The sequence below is a fragment of the Lampris incognitus genome, chromosome 3 (genome assembly GCF_029633865.1).
Source record: "Lampris incognitus isolate fLamInc1 chromosome 3, fLamInc1.hap2, whole genome shotgun sequence".
In the NCBI taxonomy this organism is placed as follows: Eukaryota; Metazoa; Chordata; class Actinopteri; order Lampriformes; family Lampridae; genus Lampris; species Lampris incognitus.
In genome coordinates this window covers 110,273,843-110,296,924 of record NC_079213.1, presented here as the reverse complement: position 1 = coordinate 110,296,924, position 23,082 = coordinate 110,273,843, and the positions used below count along the sequence as shown (strand labels likewise).

Sequence of the window (23,082 nt, the reverse complement as noted above, 5' to 3'; positions counted from 1 at the left end):
TTTTGGAGGTGGTAGGTATTGTTCCAGAGGACCAGAAAAATAGCAGATAATTAAAATGATTATGCATAATTATGCAAAATATGCATTTTCTAAAAATGGCTAAAAACCACTTTTCTCGGCATTTCAGATGATTCTGAGCATTTGGGGGGAGGGAGTTGGAGTGTGGGGGGGTTTAGGGGCAGGGGGAAGGCGGTTAGCTGGCAGGATGAAGAGGAGGGAGATTTAGACGGGTGGAGAACCAAACCGCTACATTGTAGCGGGGTGCTTCTAGTAGAATATATATTGGCATAAACTCAACTCATAATCTACGGTACATGTGGGAGGCTGTCCAAAGGAGTTGAATCAAGTGCAACTGGACTTGGTATATATCCGTGAAGACGTTTCGCCTCTCATCCAAGAGGCTTCCTCAGTTCGTGCCCTTCTGACTAGGTCTAGTCAGAAAGGCAGAAACGTCTTCACGGATATATGCCAAGTCCAGATGCACTTGATTCAACTCCTTTGGATAACCACGACCTGGCTGAATGAGAACATTCACAGACATGTGGGAGACTGATTTGTCAACGTTAACGATGTTCCCTGGCACTAACACTGCGATTTTCTGGCATGCACACACACGTGTGTGTGTGTGTGTGTGTGTGTGTGTGTGTGTGTGTGTGTGTGTGTGTGTGTGTGTGTGTGTTCTATCCAGTTCTCCAGGGACCAGTACATCATGGACTGTCCCTCTGAGAAACTTCGCAGGGAGCTGGAGGAAGAGCTCAAGATGAACTGCGAGGAACCACAGAGCCACGCGTGGTACCACGGAGCTATACCTAGACAGGTAACACACCTCAAAATATACACACACACACACAAACATACAGTGTAAATACACACACAAACGTACAAACATCTGAGTCATGTGTCCCACCTATTAACAGGCTGATTAGAAACAGGTAGAACCAGATCGACTGTTACTAGACGGGTAGACCACACACACACAGGTGCATGCACACGCACACACACGCACACACACACACACACACACACGCACACGCACACACCAGTATAAACCAAATACCCATTCCAAACAACAATAAAACACACATACACGCACACTACATGCCTATTCACAGTCGTACACATACTCATCAGTGTGCTGACACAGAAACCCCAGGGGCCTCCCCAGCAAGACCCAGGGTCATAACAGCAGGTCACCGAGGAAGGCCCTGGTGCTGTGTGTTTGTGTGTGTGTGTGTGTGTGTGCGTGTGTGTGTGTGTGTGTGTGTGTGCGTCAGAGAGAGAATGCTCCATGTGACAGCCCAGTCTTTATCAAGCTCAGCTCAGAGATATCATCAGTTTTAATAGGCCCCGTACTCTGCTGAACTAAATGACCATTATTTGCTAAACAAACAGTGCCTTAACGAAAGTGTCCAACTGTTGTGTGTGTGTGTGTGAGAGAGGGGGGGTGGGGTGGGGGAGACAGAGAGAGGTGGGGGGGAGACAGAGAGAGAGAGAAGAGAGGTTGGGCAGAGACAAGAGAGAGAGGTGGGGGGAGACAGAGAGAGAGCAGTGGTGGGAGATAGAGGTGGGAGGAGACAGAGAGAGAGAGGTGGGGGGGAGACACAGAGAGAGAGAAGAGAGAGGTGGGGCAGAGACAGAGAGAGGTGGGAGGAGACGGAGAGAGATGGGGGAGACAGAGAGAGATGGGGGAGACAGAGAGAGGTGGGGGAGACAGATAGAGAGAGCGGTGGGGGGGAGACAGAGAGAGAGAGAAGAGTGAGGTTGGGCAGAGACAGAGAGAGAGGTGGGGGGAGATAGAACGAGAGAGAGAGAGGTGGGAGGAGACAGAGAGACAGAGAGAGGTGGGGGGGAGACAGAGAGACAGGTGGGGGGAGACAGAGGGAGAGAGAAGAGAGAGGTTGGGCAGAGACAGAGAGAGAGGTGGGAGGAGACAGAGAGAGAGACAGAGAGAGGTGGGGGGGAGACGGAGAGAGAAGAGAGAGGTTGGGCAGAGACAGAGAGAGAGGTGGGGGGGAGATAGAACGAGAGAGAGAGAGGTGTGAGGAGACAGAGAGACAGAGAGAGGTGGGGGGGAGACAGAGGGAGAGAGAAGAGAGAGGTTGGGCAGAGACAGAGAGAGAGGTGGGAGGAGACAGAGAGAGAGACAGAGAGAGGTGGGGGGGGAGACAGGGAGAGAGAAGAGAGAGGTTGGGCAGAGACAGAGAGAGAGCGGTGGTGGGAGATAGGGGGACAGAGCGAGAGAGAGGTGGGAGGAGACAGCGAGAGAGAGGTGGGAGGCGACAGAGAGAGAGAGAGGTGGGGGGAGACAGAGAGAGAGCGGTGGTGGGAGATAGAACGAGAGAGGTGGGAGGAGACAGAGAGAGAGAGGGGGGAGACAGAGAGAGAGAGAGAGAGGTGGGGGGAGACAGAGAGAGAGGTGGGGAGAGACAGAGAGAGAGCGGTGGTGGGAGATAGAACGAGAGAGAGAGAGAGAGGTGGAGGGAGACAGAGAGAGAGAGACAGAGAGAGGTGGGGGGGACAAAGAGAGCGAGCGAGAGAGAGGTGGGGGGAGACAGAGAGAGGGGGGGGGGACAGAGAGAGCGAGCGAGAGAGAGGTGGGGGGAGACAGAGAGAGAGAGAGAGAGAGAGAGATTGTAAAGAGGGGGAAGGAGAGTATCCATATTGAAACACTTCTGGTCCCCTGTTTCTTTCAACCGGACCGAGCAGCAAATATCAGCGTGTCTTGCAGTTTCTCTTGTGGTTTGTGCTGTAATGACTTTCAAAGTGGGCATCAAATACTCACAGTTAAATGTGAACCTACCTCCGCTTTGTGTGGCAAAACACACTTTGGACGGGGGCTTTTGAGGAGCCTTGAGCCACACAGGGACCGGAGGCCTGTTTGAGCTTGTAAGGCGGCTAACCGTACGCTAGCGTACCAGTACCAGACGTCATGACGTGTTAGCACTGTAAACACTGTTAGTGCCTGTGTGTTCATCTGTGTTTGTCCTTTTTCTATACAACGAGATAACCCGCATCCTTCCCAGGTCGCAGAGAACTTGGTGCAGCGGGATGGAGATTTCCTGATCCGTGATTCGCTGTCCAGCCCAGGAAGTTACGTTCTGACCTGCCAGTGGCGTAATGCCGCTCAGCACTTTAAAATCAACATGAAGGTAGGCTAACACAAACACAAAAACACAAGGAGGGACGGCCTTTTAGAGTAACGGGTGATGCCTTACATCAGCCGTTCCCAAATTTAAGAATCGAAAGAGACAATGTGACACCCCCCACGGCTGCTGCACGATCAACACACGGAAGTGACGTTGCTGTTTTATATGACGTCACGAACTACAGCTGGAGGGCAGGAAGTGGTGTTCTACACAGGAAGCACTGTCACAAACTTTCCCAACGCCTATGTTTGGCGCCATTAACTGAGAATCCACAAGGGGTTTTTATTGAGGGCCAAGAGTTGTTGTTGTTCATGGGGGGGGGGGGGTGGTGCAAGAAATTGACCGAAAACGCCGGAAATAATGTCTCGCGACCCGCCGCCTGCGGTCGGGAGGGGCGGAGTCGGATGACGCGCGTGTGTGCACTGACCCAGAGCCCTAGAAAGACGGCGTTACGTCATTGAGCGGTCAGAACGCGAGAGGGTCACGTGGTTCGTGTAGCCGCCGAATGGTTCCAAACGAAGCTTGGCGGGTCATTTAAATGAACTGCTTAGCCGCCATTTCTGGTAACTACTAACCCATATTTTCAGATTTTTACATTTATACAGAGATATAGATATATTCCAACGTGACACCTATTCTATGCGCATGTGTAGGAACATTAAAACTACTATTTGGTTTGAAATTGACGAGCTGTCACGCTTTAAATTACATCGTTAATTTGATTCAAACGTGCCTTGTAAAATGGCCACCATTAAAATGTCAACTGTGGCTTCTTACCTGTAAATTAACCTTTGATTAATGCGAGGAACACACCTTCCCCATAGCAGTCCCGTAGCCCCGGGTGGCGCTGTTTGGAGCTATCCGGGGCTCCCGTGGTCCGCCATTGCTGTTAAATAATTGGCCCGTTGACGTCTACGGAGGTGACGTCACTCCCTCTCTCTCTCTCTCTAGGGCTCTGCAGTGACCACTTCCTCAAAAACACCCCTCTTCGTAACATAAGGATCATGTCCAACATATCTTACTTCCTGTTTCTACCTTTCCCTCATAACATCGTCTAAAGCAGTGTTTCTCAACCGGGGTCCGCGGACCCCTAGTGGTCCGTGGTGTAATTGCAAGGGGTCTGTGAAAATAAAATATCTTTTAAAAAAAAGATCCTATGACATTTATAGAAATAGGATTATTTTACTCAGATGTGACCGAGACCTTTATCTACCTAAACTATAAAGGGTAACAGGACTTTTTTCTCTAATTACATCTGTTTCACAAGTGTAATTTATTGTATTTTAATAAGAGATCTCGCTCCCGTTTGCATTGTTAAAAGTTACTGCATAAGAATTCTGTTTTGTTAACTATATCTAAGTTACAACTGAAAGCTCTTATTTCTGCCCCAAAGAGTGAATAAATGCTATAATGCAATTTAAAATGCAGTTTCTACTCTTTCTATCAAATTGCAACCCCCCTCCCCCAAGATCAGGTGGAGGGGTCCTCAGGGTAGATCAAAAATACGCAGGGGGTCCAGGACCCCAAAAAGGTTGAGAACCACTGGAAGTAGCACAGTTCGGGCTAAACCAGCTCCACCTCGCCCTTTCTGCTTCTCACTTCCTGCCCTCCATCCGAATCGCGCGCGTCATCAGAATCACGTGGCTGCAAACAAGAGCGGAGGCAAGAATTCGGTTTATAATCGCGTCATGTCCTGCCAGCCAAATTCAACGCAGATTAACAATTCACATCCGTCTAATCCAGAAACCAACAAATTACCAGCAAATACCGTTTAACGCACATGGGTCGCCACATCTGTATCCTGCTGTATGCCTATTCCAGACGTTGCACTTAAGTGCTAACAAACAGGTTTCCTTTGTGTTACACAGCTTTGAAAAGAAACCTTCTACAGTGGCATGAACATTGTCCGAGGTTTATTTTGAATTAATTCCATATTGTAAGGATCACCGATGAAGAGGCTCGGTAGCTCTTGGCTAACGGGTCAGACCAGACCCTTTAGTCTACTGGTTAACGTTGTCCGCCGTGGTGCGGGAAATCTGGGTTCGCGTCCCGGATGCGGCGGTTCCCGAGCTGCCCCCCGAATCTGCTACAATATTCGTCGTCATTCAGTGGCGTTACATCGGGATGAATTCAGATATTGTCATATCGTGACACACAATTTTATCGTCTACGTTAATGATAATCTGTAACCTTAATGTGTTTTATAAAATGAGGTCTGAAACATTTGATCGAGTATTTGAAAACGAGTTTCGGTTTAATATTATGGCCTACAGTACCAAGCAGTTCAATACGATGAGCTTCAGATGGCGTGATGTGTGTTGATATTGTGTGAAACTCCAGATGGTTATCAGGATAAACTTGTTTTACGTATTAGAGTCATTATTTCTAACTTTTGTGAGCGCCGTCTTTACATATCAAGTAAAGTGTCACGTTGACTGTATAGTTTGAGTAGAAGCTAGTAAAAATAACTAAATCCTCCCTTCGCCGTCCTTTCAGGTAGTCACTCTGAACGAGGCCTACTCGAGGGCCGAGTATCGGCTGGACAGGGAAGGCTTCGACAGCGTTCCCGCCCTCATAAGATACTACGTCGGCAACAGGAAACCTGTCTCTCAGGTAGGTTTTCCATGACCCGGATACGGGGCAAGAAGACACGGCTGTAAACTCGGTAGCCAGCAGTGACATGTTGCTCTGATCTGAGCACGTGTGACTCAGCCGCCGCCGCCGCAGCGGCTCGTGTGTTGATGTTTTACAGCTACAGCCGTCTTCCGGTACACAGAGATACAGGTGGAAAATCACGTCCACCAGGTAGTCATGAAGGTCCCCGTCTGATCTGTTTGACCCCTCTGTAAGAGAGCTCGCTTGCCCACATCTTATGTTTTGAGGAAGACGAGGGTATCAGACCTTAACAGTACAAGTATGGATGACTCACAAAAAACAAACTTTTTAAACAGCTTTCTCTCTTCTTCTTTCATTTACAGTGAAAGAATTTAGCCAATACTCTTTATCAGAGGAGTTTACACTCATTTCAATCTGCATATAAAATGCAACTTGATTGATTGGTTGAAAACAATTCAATTAATATAAATGAGCGGGGCATCCGGATAGCGTAGCGGCCTATTCAGTCGCCTACCAACATGGGGATCGGCGGTTCGAGTCCCCGTGTTACTTGCGGCTTGGTCGAGCATCCTTACACAATGGGCCGTGTCTGCAGGTGGGAAGCCGGATGTGGGTATGCAGCGCCTCCTCTGGTCGGTTGGGGCACCTGTTCTGGGTGGGGGGGGGGGGGGGGGGATAGTGTGATCCTCCTACACACTACGTCCCTCTGGCAAAACTCCTCACTGTCAGGTGAAAAGAAGTTTCTGGTGACTCCACATGTATGGGAGGAGGCATGTGGTAGTCTGCAGCCCTCCCCGGCTCAGCAGAGGGGGTGGAGCAGCGACCGGGACGGCTCGGAAGAGCGGGGTAATTGGTCGGATACAATTGGGGACTAAAAGGAGGGGAAATCCCCCCCTCCCAAAAAAAATGAATATAAATGAGCAAAGCGTACAACAATGTTAGTCCAAAGCCAAGCTATTATTGTATTCTCTTAAATGTAGTAATATTTTGTCACCGAGAGACCGCGTGATGGAGAACACGTTCCGTCCAACATGTCGGCTCGCACCTTCACCTTTCCTTTCTGCTCGACTTTTCCAGGTGGTCGGAGCCATTATCTTCCAGCCAATCAACAGGGGGTTGCCGCTGCGGTGCCTGGAGGAGAAGTACGGGTTGGCCAACAGCCACAAGGAGGCGGGACTAACACTGCCGGAGAGGCGGAGTCAGAAACGGCTCAGCCTGAACATCACGAACGGACATTCGCACGACAACGCGCACGCCGTGCACGACAACACACACACACAGGACAACGGCGCGGGCCGAGGGAACCAGCTCAGGTTGGTTCGTCAGCTTCCAAACGGTCCATGCACGTGCACACTCACACACACACAGGAAGGAAATCTGAAGGCATCGTCACAAAAGATTTAATCCCGCGTGTTGAATCTTTTTTCGACACTGACATTTTGTCACATTTGAATCCATCTACACACGCATGCCCTCTTCCATTAACTATATCGCATACATGATTTAATTAGCATGCATCAAGTCTACTGTCTGTCTGTCTTTCCATCCGTCTGTCTGTTTCCCCGTCATCTATCTATCTATATGCACAGCACCCGAACCCTAACCCTGGTCATAGCCACCAACGCCGCCCAGTTGTGTCGTATCCGCTTCCTCCAACAGATTAGCAGCGTTGTTTGTTAGCCGCGTTATCTAATTTGCAGAAACGCCGCCCGTCATAGACAGTAGCAGGGACACCGCTTTGGCATCAGAGCGCCACAAGTCGAATATTTCACATGGATGGTGAGCTGCGGGCTGAAACCTGCTGCTTAGAAAACAGAGACACACTTTGGCTCCCTGTCTCGGTCCACTTCGATACGCCGCCTCGCGGCTCATGGCTTAAAACCATTTACATCTCAACATGCAGAAAATGTATATATTCTGCATGCTCCGTATGTCCAACATAAATAAAGATATGGAGTATATACATTTGCAGCCGAGAGGGACAGAGGTGTGTCATTTAGTGTGTATAACAGCGACTGCAGCATTGACAGGGAGACACAAAACCGGATCCAGCAAGCATCATCCTCTTTTGGCAGACTTAGGAAAAGGGTTTTCCAAAACAAAGACCTCAGCCTCCACACCAAAATATCTGTCTACTTGACAGCTGTCATCACGACTCTCCTCTACAGCTGTGAGGCGTGGACCCTGTACAGCCACCACCTCAGGACGCTTGAGGCCTTCCACATCAGATGCCTACAATGCATCCTGAGGATAACCTGGCGTGACCGAGTGCCCCATACTGAAATACTCCGCTAGACCAACTGCATCAGCATGGAGGCGACCGTCACCCAGCACCACCTTCGCTGGCTCGGTTACGTCATCGGGATGCCGAAGGGGCGCTTACTGCGTAAAGGGGGGCCAGAAAAAACGGTACGAAGACCAACTGAAGACCATCATGAACAAGTGCGGCCTGAACCCGAGCCAGCTGGAGGACGCCGCCGCCCAACGCGCCATCTGGCGGCAGCTCTGTCAACAAGGGGTGCAAAAGCTCGAGGAGGACCGAGGTGATTGACGGACTAGGAGACGTCTGAAGAGACGTGAAACCAGTACCACACCTACACCCCCAGTCAGTGCTCTCACCTGCTCTGTCTGTGGATGGCGGATTGGGCTTTACAGCCACAAGAAGACTAACAAGTAGCAGAGGCAGGATTGTCTGACACGACGATGACAATAGCGAGTATAACGCTACATGGGGCATAATATATGGAGCCCATATGTGTCCCAGTACTGCAGGAGCAAGGGAGTGATAAATACATGTAGAGTTTAAAACAGAATGTGAAAGAGGAAGAGGAGTAAAAGAGAAACGGACGAAACGGGACACAGAAATAGAGGGGCAGACAAGGCACGAGAGGACAGAACGGGAGTCAAGGAAAACTCATGGTCGAGAGTAATAATAGCGAGGGAGAGAGAGAGGGTGGTGTTGATGGTGTTGTGGTGATTCTTTCTCTCTCTCTTTCTTTCTTTTTGTCTGTTTCTTTCTCTCTCTCTGAAAACAACTGTTGACAGTTGATCTGTTTCTCTCCCCTCCGCCGCTCAGGTTGAAGGACAGGTGCGGCAGCCAACCAGCGAGCCTCAATCAGGTTCAGGAGCGTCGACGCCCACTAAAGGCACACCAGTCGGAGAGTTTCCTCCCTCTCGGTAAGTGACCTGTCATCTCCGACATGTTACCTTCCACTCCTCCTGTCCGAACCCCCCATCACACCGTCACACCTAAATCAGGAACACTTTGTCATTTGGCCTCGGGTACTTGTGCACATGAAGTAGAGCGAAATGCCGTTTCCCCCAGCCCACGGCAGTGCAACATACAAAAACACATTCAACAACTACAAGAACACACATATTCAAACTGACACATACATCCAAACCAATAAATAAATCACCGTCCAAGGGAACAAACAGGATGACTGTCGGAACCGCCGGTCTGCGTGGGCTAGCAGCCAGTTAGCCTAGCCTGCCCCGATTACAGGTCCTGTCAGACCGCCCTCCGTGTTTCCTCCACGGGCACAGCTCCAGCCATGGGCCGTGGTTCCTGTGGCAACCGCACGAAGCAGACCAAGCCCTCCCCAGCCGGTCCAGCGCCAGCTCTCCCAGCCAGACACACCTCCCCACACTCTACACGACGACGTCAAAAACACCAGTCAACACCGGGCGAGGCCGCCGCCAGACCGCCCTCGGTGTTATCGGAACTGGTCTGCATGGGCTAGCAGTTAGCTTAGCCCGCCCCGCTTCCGCGTCCTGTCAGACCGCCCCCGGTGTTACGTCCTCGGGCGCAGCTCCGGGCAAGGCCACGGACCCTGGGCCCACAGGGCAGCAGACCAAGCTCTCACAGCCGATGCAGCGCCAGCTCTCCCAGCCGACAAACGAAGACAAAAATGTAGACGTGGACAAAGACACTGCACCGATGGTAGTGGTTGAGGCTGATGCAAATGTGAATTCGCGCCGCCATCGTCCCACATATATCACACGCTAAATATAAATGACTCATATGCTATTACTGTACACTGTTAACTGAATACGAAACGGGTATAAAGTTGTATACCCCTTTGCTGTGATTGAGCAGACATCAGGATAATACTGATGTGAGTAACAACGATCCTTAATGTTGTTTATTAACGGTTGATGGTGACATAAACCAGCTGTGGTAAACAACCAGAGCCGGCCCAAGGCTCAATGGGGCCCTAAGCAGAATTTGATTTAGCCCCCCCCCCCCGATAATATTATGTCCCTGCTTGATCGTTACCATACCATTGTCATGACTTACTACTGTGCTGGAAAGTCTTAAAATAACCCAGCAGACAATGCATTCGCTGAACAAGTTCACTATTTTAATTGCTTTTGAACTGTGCAAAAGTGCAGAACAGTAACAAAGAAATAAATTATTTTCTTACATAAAATGCAAAAACAAACGATATTAAATAAAGTAAATAGAAACGTAAACAATGACATACAATGAACAGAGGAACGTCTATCATATAACAATAGTGTGCATGAACCCGAGCCCAGCTCTGACATAGGCAGCGGAAAGGATTAAACCAATAGCATTAATTTGTCCGTCTGTTAACAACATGATAGCAAAATATTCAGTTTTTGTTTTTTGGTGATTACTACTGATACATCACACACACAAAAATATATATATTTATCAACCTGTCGCGTTTGACACTTCAAGCGCCGTTTGCTTATGCCTTGGGCCGGCTCTGCAAACAACAGCATGACACCGAACTCATATTAGCGTGGCTTCCACAGTATGTTGGTTGTCATGTGGGCATGCATGTGGATATTTTAGGTAAACTGAGAAGATGCTTAGTAGAAGACTTTAGACTCTAGACAGAGCATTTCTTTCTCCTTTCGTGTGCTAACTCCAAGAGTTATTCTTTATTTTCCACCTACTGATAGTCATTTTGCTGTGACTCTCTCCATCTCTCCGTCTCTCTCTCTCTCTCTCTCTCGTCACAGTTTTGTTTGAAGATTTAAACCACGCTCTCCGGTCATCTCAAAGTAGACATGATTTTCTGGGACCGTCTCAGAGGGAGATGGAGGTTTTTTTAGACATCGTTTTGGTGTCACTTTGTAGTTTAGGTTCAAATGCCGTTGCGGCTCAGATGTTGTCTGGGAGTCAAAAGCGGCGAGCGTGACGAAAGGAAGGAAATATTGGAGAGGTCAAACGGAAAGACGGGGGAGCGGTTTTGGATAAAACCGTCGGAGGGCAGAAAGGGAAGAGTCGGGCATTTCTGTAAAAAATCAAAAATAAGCGCGGTGTTTTTCCCCAGTACAGTGTAATGTTGTGTTTCATGCCGGCCTTTAAATCCTTTTTTTTTCCATTACAGTTGAACATTTCCTTTATCACGCTGGGATGCAACTGGGAAACGGGATAGATAGATAAAAAGAAGAAAAAATAATCAGGTTTTACACACGGCTGCTGGATCTTGAAAGCCAAATGTGGACGTCAACTTGAATTTTTGAATTCTGTGTGGTTTTAGACACAACCCAGCCCCCATCTTGATAGTATGAGCTGTTGGAGGGCCAGAGACAGCAAAAGTAAAACGGATGAAGATGTTTAAAACTACAGCCAAGGGAACTGTGTAGCAGCCATTGTTTTTCATGCTGAATGTGAACATGCAAAGATGGGATCTCTTACAGTTACATCTATAGGGATGTTATCCATTTCCTCTGCTCACTCCTCTCGTTTCATCCTCCAGGTTGCAGACCCCAGGCCCAGAACCCGGACCCTCTCCTCCCTAGCCCAATTTCCAAGTCGCCAGTCTTTCGGACGGGTAGCGAGCCGGTCTTGAGCCCCTCCATCCCGCGGAGATCCATGGACACCCTGGCAGGTCAGTAAAACCGGGCTGGGACCGGTTCCCGGACATATCGAGATCAACGACAGACACGACGTGCGGGGGCGCCTCTCCTCCTGTAATGGCGAGTTGAACAACGCAAAGCGCGGTCTACTGATTAAAATGGCCGACTGGTTAAAAAAATCAATTTCAGCTCAGCAAAATCATCTCTTTCCCAATCCCAGTTTTTGGTAGCTTTGAGTATTCCTAAGTATTTTGTGCACATTTAACCTAAAATTTCTAACATATGAAAAAAATTAAATTCTATTTCTCCTTATATTCTACCTTTTTGATCAAATTTTCAGAGGGAAAAACAAATCCACTGGACAGACAGCGGGGTATTTACGTAAAATATGAAATATGAATAAAAGTATGTTTTAAATTGAACTTAAATTGAAGTTTTGAGAGATAGAGGTGCGAGTTAGATTGGATGACAGGTTTAAATTGATACCTATGCTGTGTTTAAAAAAATAGTTTAAAAAGTTGAAAACAACACAATGCATCCAAAACTAATGAAATGTACTGCCTCTTGCCTTGGTGCATGCCCCAATCTAGATCCACTAATGAGCCAAAACATTATGACCGCCTGCCTAATATGCTGCTGGTCCTCCATGTGCCGCCAAAACAGTGCCGACCTGCCATGGACTCTACAAGACCCCTGAAGGTGTCCGGTGGTATCTGGCACCAAATCATTAGCAGCGGATGTCTTTATGCACGCAGCAGATCCTTCAAGTCCTGTGAGTTGCGAGGTGGAGCCGCTGTGGATTGGACTTGCCGGTCCAGCACATCCCACAGATGCTCAATCAGACTGAGATCTGGAGAATTTGGAGGCCAGGGCAGCACCTTGAACACTTCATCACGTTCCTCAAACCATTCCCAAACAATATGTGCAGGGTGCATTATCCTGCTGAAAGAGGCCGCTGCCATCAGGGAACACCACCGCCGTGAAGGGGTGTACCTGGTCTGCAACGATGTTTAGGTAGGTTGCACATGACAAACTGACATCCACATGAATGGCCTGACCCAGGGTTTCCAAGCAGAACACTGCCCAGAGCATCACGCTCCCTCTACCGGCTTGTCATCTTCCCACAGGGCGTCCTGGTGCCGTCCCCTCGGGTAAACGGCACACACGTACACGGCCATCCACGTGATCTAAAAGGAAACAGAACTCACCGGACCAGGCGACCTTCTTCCACTGCTCCCAAGTCCAGCTCTGATGCTCACGTGCCCATTGTAGGCACTTTCGACAGTGGACCGGATCATCGTGGGCACTCTGACAGGTCTGCGGCTACGCAGCCCCATATGAGGCAGGGTGTGATGCCGTGTGTTGTGACACATTCCTCCCTTAACATCATTAACATTTTCTGACTTGTGCCACAGTAGACCCTCTGTCAGGTCAGACTAGACAGGATGGCCTTCGTCGCCCTCGCATATCAACGAGCCTTGGGCGCTCAACACCCCGTCGCCAGTTTGTGGTTTGTCCCACCTCAAACCACTGTCAGTAGGTACTCACCACTGTTGACCGGGAGCAGCCCACACACCTTCAGAGATGCTCTGACCCAGTCGTCCAGCCAAAACAATTTGGCCCTTGTCAGAGTCACTCGGGTCTTTACGCCTGCCCGTTTCTCCTGCATCCAACACGTTGACTACCCAGACCCTGACATGTGCCTTTGTTTGGAGATGATCAGTGTTATTTGGTTCACCTGTGCGTGGTCATAATGGTTTGGCTCATCAGTGTATACAGGCTTGTATGCTAAATCTACTGTCACACTGTTAGTGTTTCATAGCAATTCTGTGTTTTGGGGGGATCCCCCCCCCTTTTTCTCCCCAATTGTACCCGGTCAGTTACCCCACTCTTCCGAGCCGTCCCAGTCACTGCCCCACCCCCTCTGCCGATCCGGGGAGGGCTGCAGACTACCACATGCCTCCTCCCATACATGTGGAGTCACCAGCCGCTTCTTTTCGCCTGAAAGTGAGGAGTTTCACCAGGGGGACGTAGTGTGTGGGAGGATCACGCTGTTCCCCCTCCCCCCCCAAACAGGAGTCCCGACCGACCAGAGGAGGTGCTAGTGCAGTGACCAGGACACATACCCACATCTGGCTTCCCACCTGCAGACATGGCCAATTGTGTCTGTAGGGACGCCCGACCAAGCCGGAGGTAACACGGGGATTCGAACCGACGACCCCGTGTTGGAAGGCAACAGAATAGACCACCACGCCACCTGGATGCCCCTCATCATAGCAGTTCTTATGTGCATTGTTGTATGTTGTTTCCTATTTGGTGTTGATGCTGCCATGTTAGTCTGACCTCTCTTGTTTTGTCGTTAGTACACCAATTAAGATGGTGTTGGCTTTCCCTGTCTGCAGGCCAAGCCATCCGAGGCTCTGACAGCCAGCTCTGCCCCAAACCGCCTCCTAAACCCAGCAAGGTGCCCTCCCTCCGGATGCCCTACTCCTCCTGCCTCCAGCCTGTGGCCCTCTCCTCCTCTTGCTCAACCTTCACCAGCCTCGCTTCACCTTCCTCGGACACCACGAACACAGAACCTCTTAGCTGTACGTGGAAAAATGGAGGTAACTGTCACTGAGGTTCATACATAGAGGTGCTAAAACAGCGGTAGGTCAGTAAGATATGTAAATGTCATCAAAATACCACAATGTTAAAGGGAGTTAGCCAACATCACTGTTTATTTAAAGGAACACCATCTCTTGCAGTTTCACTATTAGATTCTACAAGGTACTTGTCTTTAAGCTACTGTAACTACGGTTATTTCTTAATATTACTCATTTTGCAATGAAGGTTTCAAGCCAACAAGCTAGCTTACCACTAGTGATGGTCATTGGTTCAAGAAGGAATGCTACAAACTATTTTTCTAGTTAAAAGCATCGGTGTGTCTTCTGCAGGCATGAAAACTGATCCATATGCACTTGTTTGCATATCTCCTGCAGCGTTGTATTATCTTCTAATTGTGCACAAGTGTACAAGGCAATACTGCCGTTCACAGTATCGTATTGATTTTCAAAAATGTTGCATTAATACTTAAGATATATGCCAGTGATAGCACTTCATTGTGTCGTTTCCATCTCTGACCACTAGGTGGCAGGTGCAGTATCATAACAGGGCTGCACAGAATCACAACAGCAGGCGCTGCGAGGGCCACACTAGCTATGGCTCCGATTACTCCGATTTTATGCATGTTGAGGTGCAAGATTTTGACATAATATTGTGATATATCACAGTTTGTAGTGTCATTAGATATCACAACTGAATCATGCATTTAGTGTTGGGATGTATTGTCAAAATCTTGGCAATACACAACCCTACTTCCCTACGCTACTTCCACACGGAGTATACGGACTCTTACACAGCTGCTATTACAGATACGATTTTCTTATGCCGTGTTCAGACACCAGGTGGCGTACTACTGAAGTTGCTGATGCGTCTCTCATTCATCAATTCTTGTATATATGTATATCAGTGCTCTTCTTCGTTTTTTGCTACTCCAGTAGCTGAACACTGAATAGCATCCGCACAGTGTAATGACGCGCTTCTCGTCAAGTTTTGTTCTTGCTGGGATCTGAACGTGGGAGTCAAAATCTAGTTTGTTGTTGCAGCATGGTAAAGTAAGTGAAACGCCACAGCCTGATTCCCAGGCAACACGCTGCCCATATCGCCAAAAGCTCAGCTTTTTACAGGTAGCCAGCCCTCTCATAATGCCACCCCCCCCCCCCCCGTCTTCCGCATCGCTTGCTCTCATAGAGAATGAATCAAGCAATAAGTTGACAGTCCCTTCTTGTCTGAATGTGTTTTTAGACTACGACGGGTACCTGTTACGGTAGTGTTAGTGGGACCTTTTCAAAAATGTAATAAATGATGCTATGGTTATTATTCTGCAGCCTCCATGACCCCACCTGTGCCCCCTGTCAAGCCCCTGAAGTTTCAGCATCCGCTCCACATCAGTGTGGACCCCCAGAGCGCCCCGGCTAGCAATCTGGGCCAGTTACCCGATGGCATGGAACTACCGGGTCAAACGGCTTGCCAGCTCCTCTGCCCCGCAGAACTCCCCAGCTCCGGCCTCCCTCAGGAGTGGGAGGATCTAAACTCCACCAGCCACACCCCTATCATAGACTATCCCCCCGAGTTCCATGTGCAGCCCTGCGGCTACGTGGAGCGACTACAGAGAGAGGGGGAAGGAGGGAGGAGGGAGGGGGACATGGAGAGGGAGGAGCAAGAGGAAGAGGGCAGGGAGGCGGGGGGGCGGAGGGGGCTGGACCGGAGCTCCTACCATCACGCCATCGCGGCCTTGGAAAACACCAGCGAAGAAGAGGAGGAGGAATGGGAGAGGGAAGGAGGGGAGGAAGAAGTGATGAAGAAGAGGAGGGAGGTGGAGAAGAGTGTTTTCCGGTGCCCGGTGATGGAGACGGTGTCGGCGTTCCAGCCAGCAGAGTTCAGCTCGCGCCTCTTGCCGTCGGAGAACAAGCCTCTGGAAATGGCGGTTTTGAAAAGAGCCAAAGAGCTGGTGCTGAGCCATGATCACCACAGCATAGCCAGACACTTACTCATGGCAGACTGCCAGGTACACACACACACACACACACACACACATATATATATATAAATTGTATATATCACAAACAAATACACAAACATATACACAGCCAGGGGCACATGCTCGTTAGAAAATGCATACATACAGAAGTGAGCCCCCCCCCACCCCCACCCCCACCCCCACTCCACTCAGACATGTCCACAGTAAGTTCAGGAGTAAATATGTTTATCGGAGCTCCTGTGTGTGTCGGGCTCCCAGTGTTGTGGAGAACTGGACTCAACCTGCCCGGTTGCTGCTGCTGATGTTGTCAGTGCAGCTGCAGAAAGACGTCTCATGATGCACGAGAGTCAACGTCAACATCCCTGAACCGTGCAATCAAAAAAACAAATACACACACCCACGCACACACACTCACAGTCAACACTCAAACTTAAGGTGTTCGGGTAGCGTGGCGGCCTATTCCGTTGCCTACCAACACGGAGATCGCCGGTTCGAATCCCCGTGTCAACTCCGGCTTGGTTGGGTGTCCCTACAGACACAATTGGCCGTGTCTGCGGGTGGGAAGCCGGATGTGGGTATGTGTCCTGGTCGCTGCATGCAGTAGCGCCTCCTCTGGTCGGTTAGGGGCGGGGGAATAGCGTGATCTTCCCACGTGCTACGTCCCGCTGGCGAAACTCCCCACTGTCAGGTGAAAAGAAGCGGCTGGTGACTCCACATGTATGGGAGGAGGCATGTGGTAGTCTGCAGCCCTCCCCGGATCGGCAGAGGGGGTGGAGCAGAGACCGGGGCAGCTCGGAAAATAGGGTAATTGGCCAAGTACAACTGGGGCGAAAAAAGGGGGGGAAATCACCCCCCCCCAAAAAAAAAAACTCCACCCAAACTTAAATCGCACTACACTCTGATTGTGTTCGGTAGATAGATCCATACATAGAAAGACAGACACACAGATAGAGACACGGAAATGTCCCGCAGCATGCTGTTAAACAGATTGTTTTGATTCCAGGTGGCTAGGATACTCTGTGTGTCTGCAGAGATTAAAGGTCAAATGGGCGTGGCCTCAGGTCTGGAACTGGTGACCCTGCCACATGGTCAACAGCTACGGCTGGACCTGATGGAGAGGTACGTGCTCACACATTGGAACCCATGCTCTAAACTACACACACTCAAAGATACACTTTCAGGTGCACAACAGACACACACACACACACACACTGCACAAATATCCAGGTTAACCACAATACATCAAAGTTAGACACAAACAGGATTTGCACGCAGTCATACAAATGTTCACAAATACACACTGACTGAGGGAAAGTTCTGTGTTAAATGCACACACATACAAGCACACTCATGGCTAGATGCTCACATCCACACGTATCGGTGAGTCTCGAACTCGTGATACTCATCATACAGCAATTCAGTTCTCGTGACTCGCCTGGACATAGACACAGTCGAGGAATCGGACGCAGACTTGGACGTAATGTTTTCCTCTTCAGCGGACAAACAAGACTCTTTCAGTCTCAGTGTGCGGTTCATACAGCTCTAAGAAAAACACGGACACTAGAACTGCATTAAAGACACAACAGAACTGCACAACAGAACTGCATTAAAGACACAACAGAACTGCATTAAAGACACACCAGAACTGCATTAAAGAAACAACAGAACTGCATTAAAGAAACAACAGAACTGCATTAAAGACAACAGAAGTGCATTAAAGACACAACAGAACTGCATTAAAGACACACCAGAACTGCATTAAAGACAACAGAACTGCATTAAAGACACAACAGAACTGCATTAAAGACACAACAGAACTGCATTAAAGACACAACAGAACTGCATTAAAGGCAACAGAACTGCATTAAAGACACAACAGCATGTCCTGGACTGTTAAGTCTGACCCAGAAACAGACTGACACAGTCTTTAATGTAACCCTGTTTTGTAATTCTAACCGTCTACACACTTACATCGCATGCAACAACTCAGTATTTAACTGTACGGGCCAATAAGCCATGGTGTCGTACTGCGCTGAGTGAACCACTGGTCAGTGAGAGCGTCACAATTTCAAACAGGCGCACAGTCACTGAGACAATAACACATCAAATTATTCATTTTATTTAAGTGGACACACTTTTCTGTGCACTGCATGGACCATTCCATGACGATTACTGGCAAGGTAAAGGGAGGTGGAAAATGCTTTTTTATTAAAAATTCATGGTGCACTGACTGACCGACCGACTGACTGACCGACTGACTGACTAACCAACTGACTGACCGACCGACTGACTGACCGACTGACTGACTAACCAACTGACTGACCGACTGACTGACCAACTGACCTACCGACTGACTGGGAATATTTCTCTCTAACGTGCGATCACTGTGCCACAAACTATAGACAAACTTCATCTACTGGTGGGAAAGAATAGAGACTCTTCATCTTGCTTATTGTGCTCTGTGGAAATTTGGCTGTTTGGCTCAATACCGCCGCCCCAGTGGCTCGCCTGGTAGAGCACGTACCACATAAGCAAGGCTCAGCGTTTTCGGTTTTTTATTCTTCAAAGCCATCCAGCATGCCGAATTCCGCCACAAGAGGGCACTGTTACAGAACCTCACACAAACAGGAACCATTTTTGGATCCGTGGAAACATAAAATCCGGGTGAAAATCGGTTTAAACCGATCTGCTCCTTTTAAAAAATCTGGGTATTTTTCAGCGGAAATCAGTAAAAACCGTAAACGCTGAGCCCTGCACATACAGCCGAGTCTTTACCGCAGCAGCCTGGGTTCGAATCCGCCTCGGGCCCTTTAGGGGCGGCACGGTGGCGCAGCAGTTAGCGTGGTCGCCTCACAGCAAGAAGGTGCTGGGCTCGAACCCCGGGGCTGTCCAACCTTGGGAGGGGGGGTCACCCCGGGTCGTCCTCTGTGTGGAGTTAGCATGTTCTGCTAAGTTAGCATGTCCTCCGGGGGCTCCGGTTTCCTCCCACAGTCCAAAGACAAGTAGGCCAGGTGAAGCCGTACTAAATTGTCTTTAGGTGTGTGTGTGTGTGTGTCGGCCCGGTGATGGACTGGCGGCCTGTCCAGGGTGTCTCCCTGGCTGCCGCCCAATGACTGCTGGGATAGGCTCCAGCATCCCGCAGTCCCAACTGGGATAAGCAGCTTGGTTAATGGATAAACTGGAAAAAGCCTAGCTGAGGTTGAAAACCAGCACATCCAACATGGATGGAGACATGGCACACAACATGGTCCATCGACAAAAACTGGAAATACCGAAGAATAAGTTAAAATGTACAATAAGGGTTAACAATAAGACAGCCAGAAACTCTTCTTCTTTAAGAGTTTGTTCAAAATGTGGGTTTCGCATAAATTTTGTCAAACTTATTAATTAATCAACCAATTAAAAAAAGTCCCACAGGAGCACGGAGTAATTAAAAAATTGCTACCTACAAAACAAAATCAATAACGGCCCCTATATTCAGCCTCCACCTCTGTACTCCCTCTCCCAGGCACCACACCATGGCCATCAGCGTTGCCGTGGATATTCTGGGATGTACCGGCAGCGTGGAGGAGCGGGCGGCCACGTTGAATCGCATCATCCTGGTCGCGCTGGAACTGAAGGACGCCGTTGGCGACCTGTACGCCTTCACTGCCCTAATGAAAGCTCTGGACATGCCGCAGGTAACGTCTGCACGCCACCCCGTGGCAAAACCCTCCATCTGTGACACACACACACACACACACACACACACACCACACCACACCACACCACAACTCCTGTTTTCTCTCTGATGATGTCCGCCTTTTGTAGATCAGTCGTCTGGAGGAGACATGGACCGCCCTGAGGAGGAACTACACACAGACTGCTATCAGCTATGAGAAAACCCTCAAACCTTTCTGCAAGAACCTCTATGAGGGCACTGGTACATGCTATACACACACACACACACACACACACACACACAATTGTGTGTCTTCATGGGGACAAAACCATTACGTTAAAATGCAGTTTGCCTCACCCCAAACTACCACTACTACTACTTTCAGCTGCTCCCGTCAGGGGTCGCCGCAGCGGATCATCCATTTCCATTTCTTCCCGTCCAATTTGCCTAACCCCAAAGCCTGAAATGAATCCCCAACCCTAACCTTAGCCCCTTCCCTAAAGCTAACCCTAGCTAGCATCCAACCATGCCGCCAGCTTTAAAGCTTTGTCCGGTCGAAAAATAGCCCACATTTAAATCTGCTTCCCCCTGACCTACCCGGGCCTAATTCTAATGCCTAGCTTTGATATTAGACCCAAGTTGGACCTTAACCCCAATTATGACCCTAGCAAGTCCCGAGCCCTGGGATAACCCAAAGACCTGTCCCCACTGGCTAGGGGTTTGTGGTTTCACCATCCATATCAGGGACATTTTGTTTGCATTCATCACCAAGGCTCGGCGTTGTCGGTTTTTATTTTTCAAAGCCATCCAGCACGCCGAACTTCGCCACGAGAGGACACTGTTGCATAACCCCACACGAACAGGAACCACTTTTGGATCCGTGGAAACAAAGTCCGGGTGAAAAATCCTTTTAAAATCTGAGTATTTTTTGGTGAGAATCGGTAAAAACTGAAAACGCTGAGCCTTGATGATCACACACACACACACACACACACACACACACACACACACACACACACACAGCGATGAGCTATCACAAAAACCATTAAACCCACTGAACTCTGCTCTTCCTCCGCAGCATCCCTTCCCACCGTGATCTGTCTGCCCCTCCTCCTGCCCCTCCTCACCCTCATGGAACGGCCGTCAAACACGCCGGAGGGGGCGGAGCTCTGGGAGACCAGCGATCAGGGCTGTGACATCATGCTGCGCCACCTCGAAGCTGCCCGCAGCGTTGCACAAAATGCACACAGCTTCACGGCCAACGCCAAGAAGCTGCTGCAAGGTACAAACGCACACACGGTCACGAAAACACACGGATCACATGTACGTTAACGTCCACTGTAACCCTCCACTTTGTGTGTGTGTGTCTGTGTGTGTGTGTGTGTGTGTGTGTGTGTAGAGTTCCAGTGCGATGAAGACCTATTGGAAGTGTTAAGGACAGACTTTCAGCTGCGGTTGTTGTGGGGAAGTCGTGGCGCCGCCGTGAACCAGTCGGATCGCTACAGCAAATTCACCCTCATCCTCACAGCTTTGTCCCGGAAACTGGAGCCCCCGCCCAAAACACACACCCAGATCTGAGCAACACACACACACACACACTCACATATACACATTATTTAATGCAACGAGGGTATTTGTAAGTTGGCTGTGACCCTCTGTTTAAAAACAAAGAAAGAGCACTTCGCTTCTTAAAGAAATATGACAATAAATATATGTATATATGTATTTGACAAAGGGAAGGCAAAGAATAAATTACTATTCGGTAGCATTTTAGAATCAAGACCCCTCTCACTATCACACACTGAAGGGCGTAGTGTGGTGTAGCAGTTAGCTTGCTAGCAGGTATGAACAGTGAGCATGGTACTATTTCACAGCCATTGGCGACACGTAGGAGCTGCCCGGCACTGAACGCTGCACGAAGCCGAGCTAACAGAAACCCGTCGGGAGTCCTTGTGGATTTATGACCACCGGCTACGGAAAGAGAGCACAGCCTGGCTGCTCAGAGGGATGCACGGACACGGGTTCAGACGTCAAGTTGTATACATGAACAGAAGCCAAATCCTGTATTCATAAAGGGGTCTCAGCCAGGGATCGGGCTGGGGTCTCAGCCAGGTCGATATGCATGTATACTGACACACACACACACACACAAACAAATGAACACTATCTATATGTGTGTCTATATATATATATGTACAGTGGAATAATGCTACATTATTCCGTCAGAGGGATGGGCCTTGAACCAACCCTGTACAGCAGCGTTTTAAACAACAGATGGGGACCCAAGGCAGGTCTTTCCGGCGGGCCCCTCGCGTGTTAAGAAGACCGATATGTCTTAATTAGCCCGGATCTTAAACCGATAGCATCAGATTACGGTTCAGGATTCCAGCTAAAAGAAGTGGAAGAAATTTGGATTGGGAAAAAGTGGAACCGCTCCTCATCCAAACCGTCTGATGTTCCAGTCTGTTTTGCTCGGTTCTCCTTCTCCCGGCCACAAGTGGTTTCATTCGTTTCCTCGGCCGAGGCCATCGCGCGTCGACCCGACGCGCGATGGCCTCAAGCAGAAACGGAGGAAGCACGGCGCTAAATCCCAACACTTAACAAGAAATCATAATCGACCGACTCAGGGACAAAATTAATCGGATTCCTATTCCTTACTGTGTTTCTCTTCTCTGCTGCAAAGCATTGAAAATCAGACGGTTGTTGTCAGAGCACCGGCTAGAGGCTCTCTGGTACGTTGAGAAGAGTGTATCTGGAATAAATGCTGCGTCCTCTTTAAAGGTAGTCTCTGTAATGGTGTGAAACAGCGGCCTCTAAGGGATTGTATGAGGATTGCGAAAACACCTGTTCTACTGCTGAACCACCGGGTGGCACTCCTGAGCCAGAGCTCTCCATGTTAGAGCGAGACAAAAGGAAAAAAGTCGTCTCTTACTTGTGAACCCTTTGGGTTTTACACCCAATATTTACATAATGGCGAGGGTGGTAGCGAGCTTGTAGGCTTTCCCTCCATTTGCCATTATGGAAAGTGTCCTCCCACACTCGTGACCCATCTATTCCCACTCAACACACACACACACACACACACACACACAAAAGTGCAATAACAAAGTGGGGCAAACGCCACCGTTTCACACCATTACAGTCTTACAGAGATCACCAAGAGCCCAACACTGTAAAACTGTGATTTCATTTAAGCACTGAATGACATTATTTTCAGAATCGGTGAAGAAATGCCTCTT

The 23,082-nt window shown here is 49.1% G+C and overlaps 1 protein-coding gene across 2 annotated transcripts in view; it reads left to right on the top strand.

Annotated features, from left to right (window-relative positions):
* Positions 1–22,375, top strand: part of bcar3 (BCAR3 adaptor protein, NSP family member) — a 50,629-nt gene extending 28,254 nt beyond the window's left edge. For both annotated transcript variants that reach the window (XM_056277687.1, XM_056277686.1), the window contains exons 2-14: positions 689–817; positions 3,024–3,149; positions 5,643–5,759; positions 6,840–7,075; positions 8,839–8,939; positions 11,501–11,632; positions 14,003–14,206; positions 15,530–16,209; positions 17,186–17,301; positions 19,691–19,862; positions 19,993–20,104; positions 20,922–21,125; positions 21,243–22,375. In XM_056277687.1, the coding sequence (XP_056133662.1) occupies positions 710–817; positions 3,024–3,149; positions 5,643–5,759; positions 6,840–7,075; positions 8,839–8,939; positions 11,501–11,632; positions 14,003–14,206; positions 15,530–16,209; positions 17,186–17,301; positions 19,691–19,862; positions 19,993–20,104; positions 20,922–21,125; positions 21,243–21,421 (2,487 nt within the window). In that variant the 5' untranslated portion in view covers positions 689–709 and the 3' untranslated portion in view covers positions 21,422–22,375. The remainder of the gene's footprint in view (positions 1–688; positions 818–3,023; positions 3,150–5,642; positions 5,760–6,839; positions 7,076–8,838; positions 8,940–11,500; positions 11,633–14,002; positions 14,207–15,529; positions 16,210–17,185; positions 17,302–19,690; positions 19,863–19,992; positions 20,105–20,921; positions 21,126–21,242) is intronic.
* The last annotated feature ends 707 nt before the right edge of the window (positions 22,376–23,082 follow it).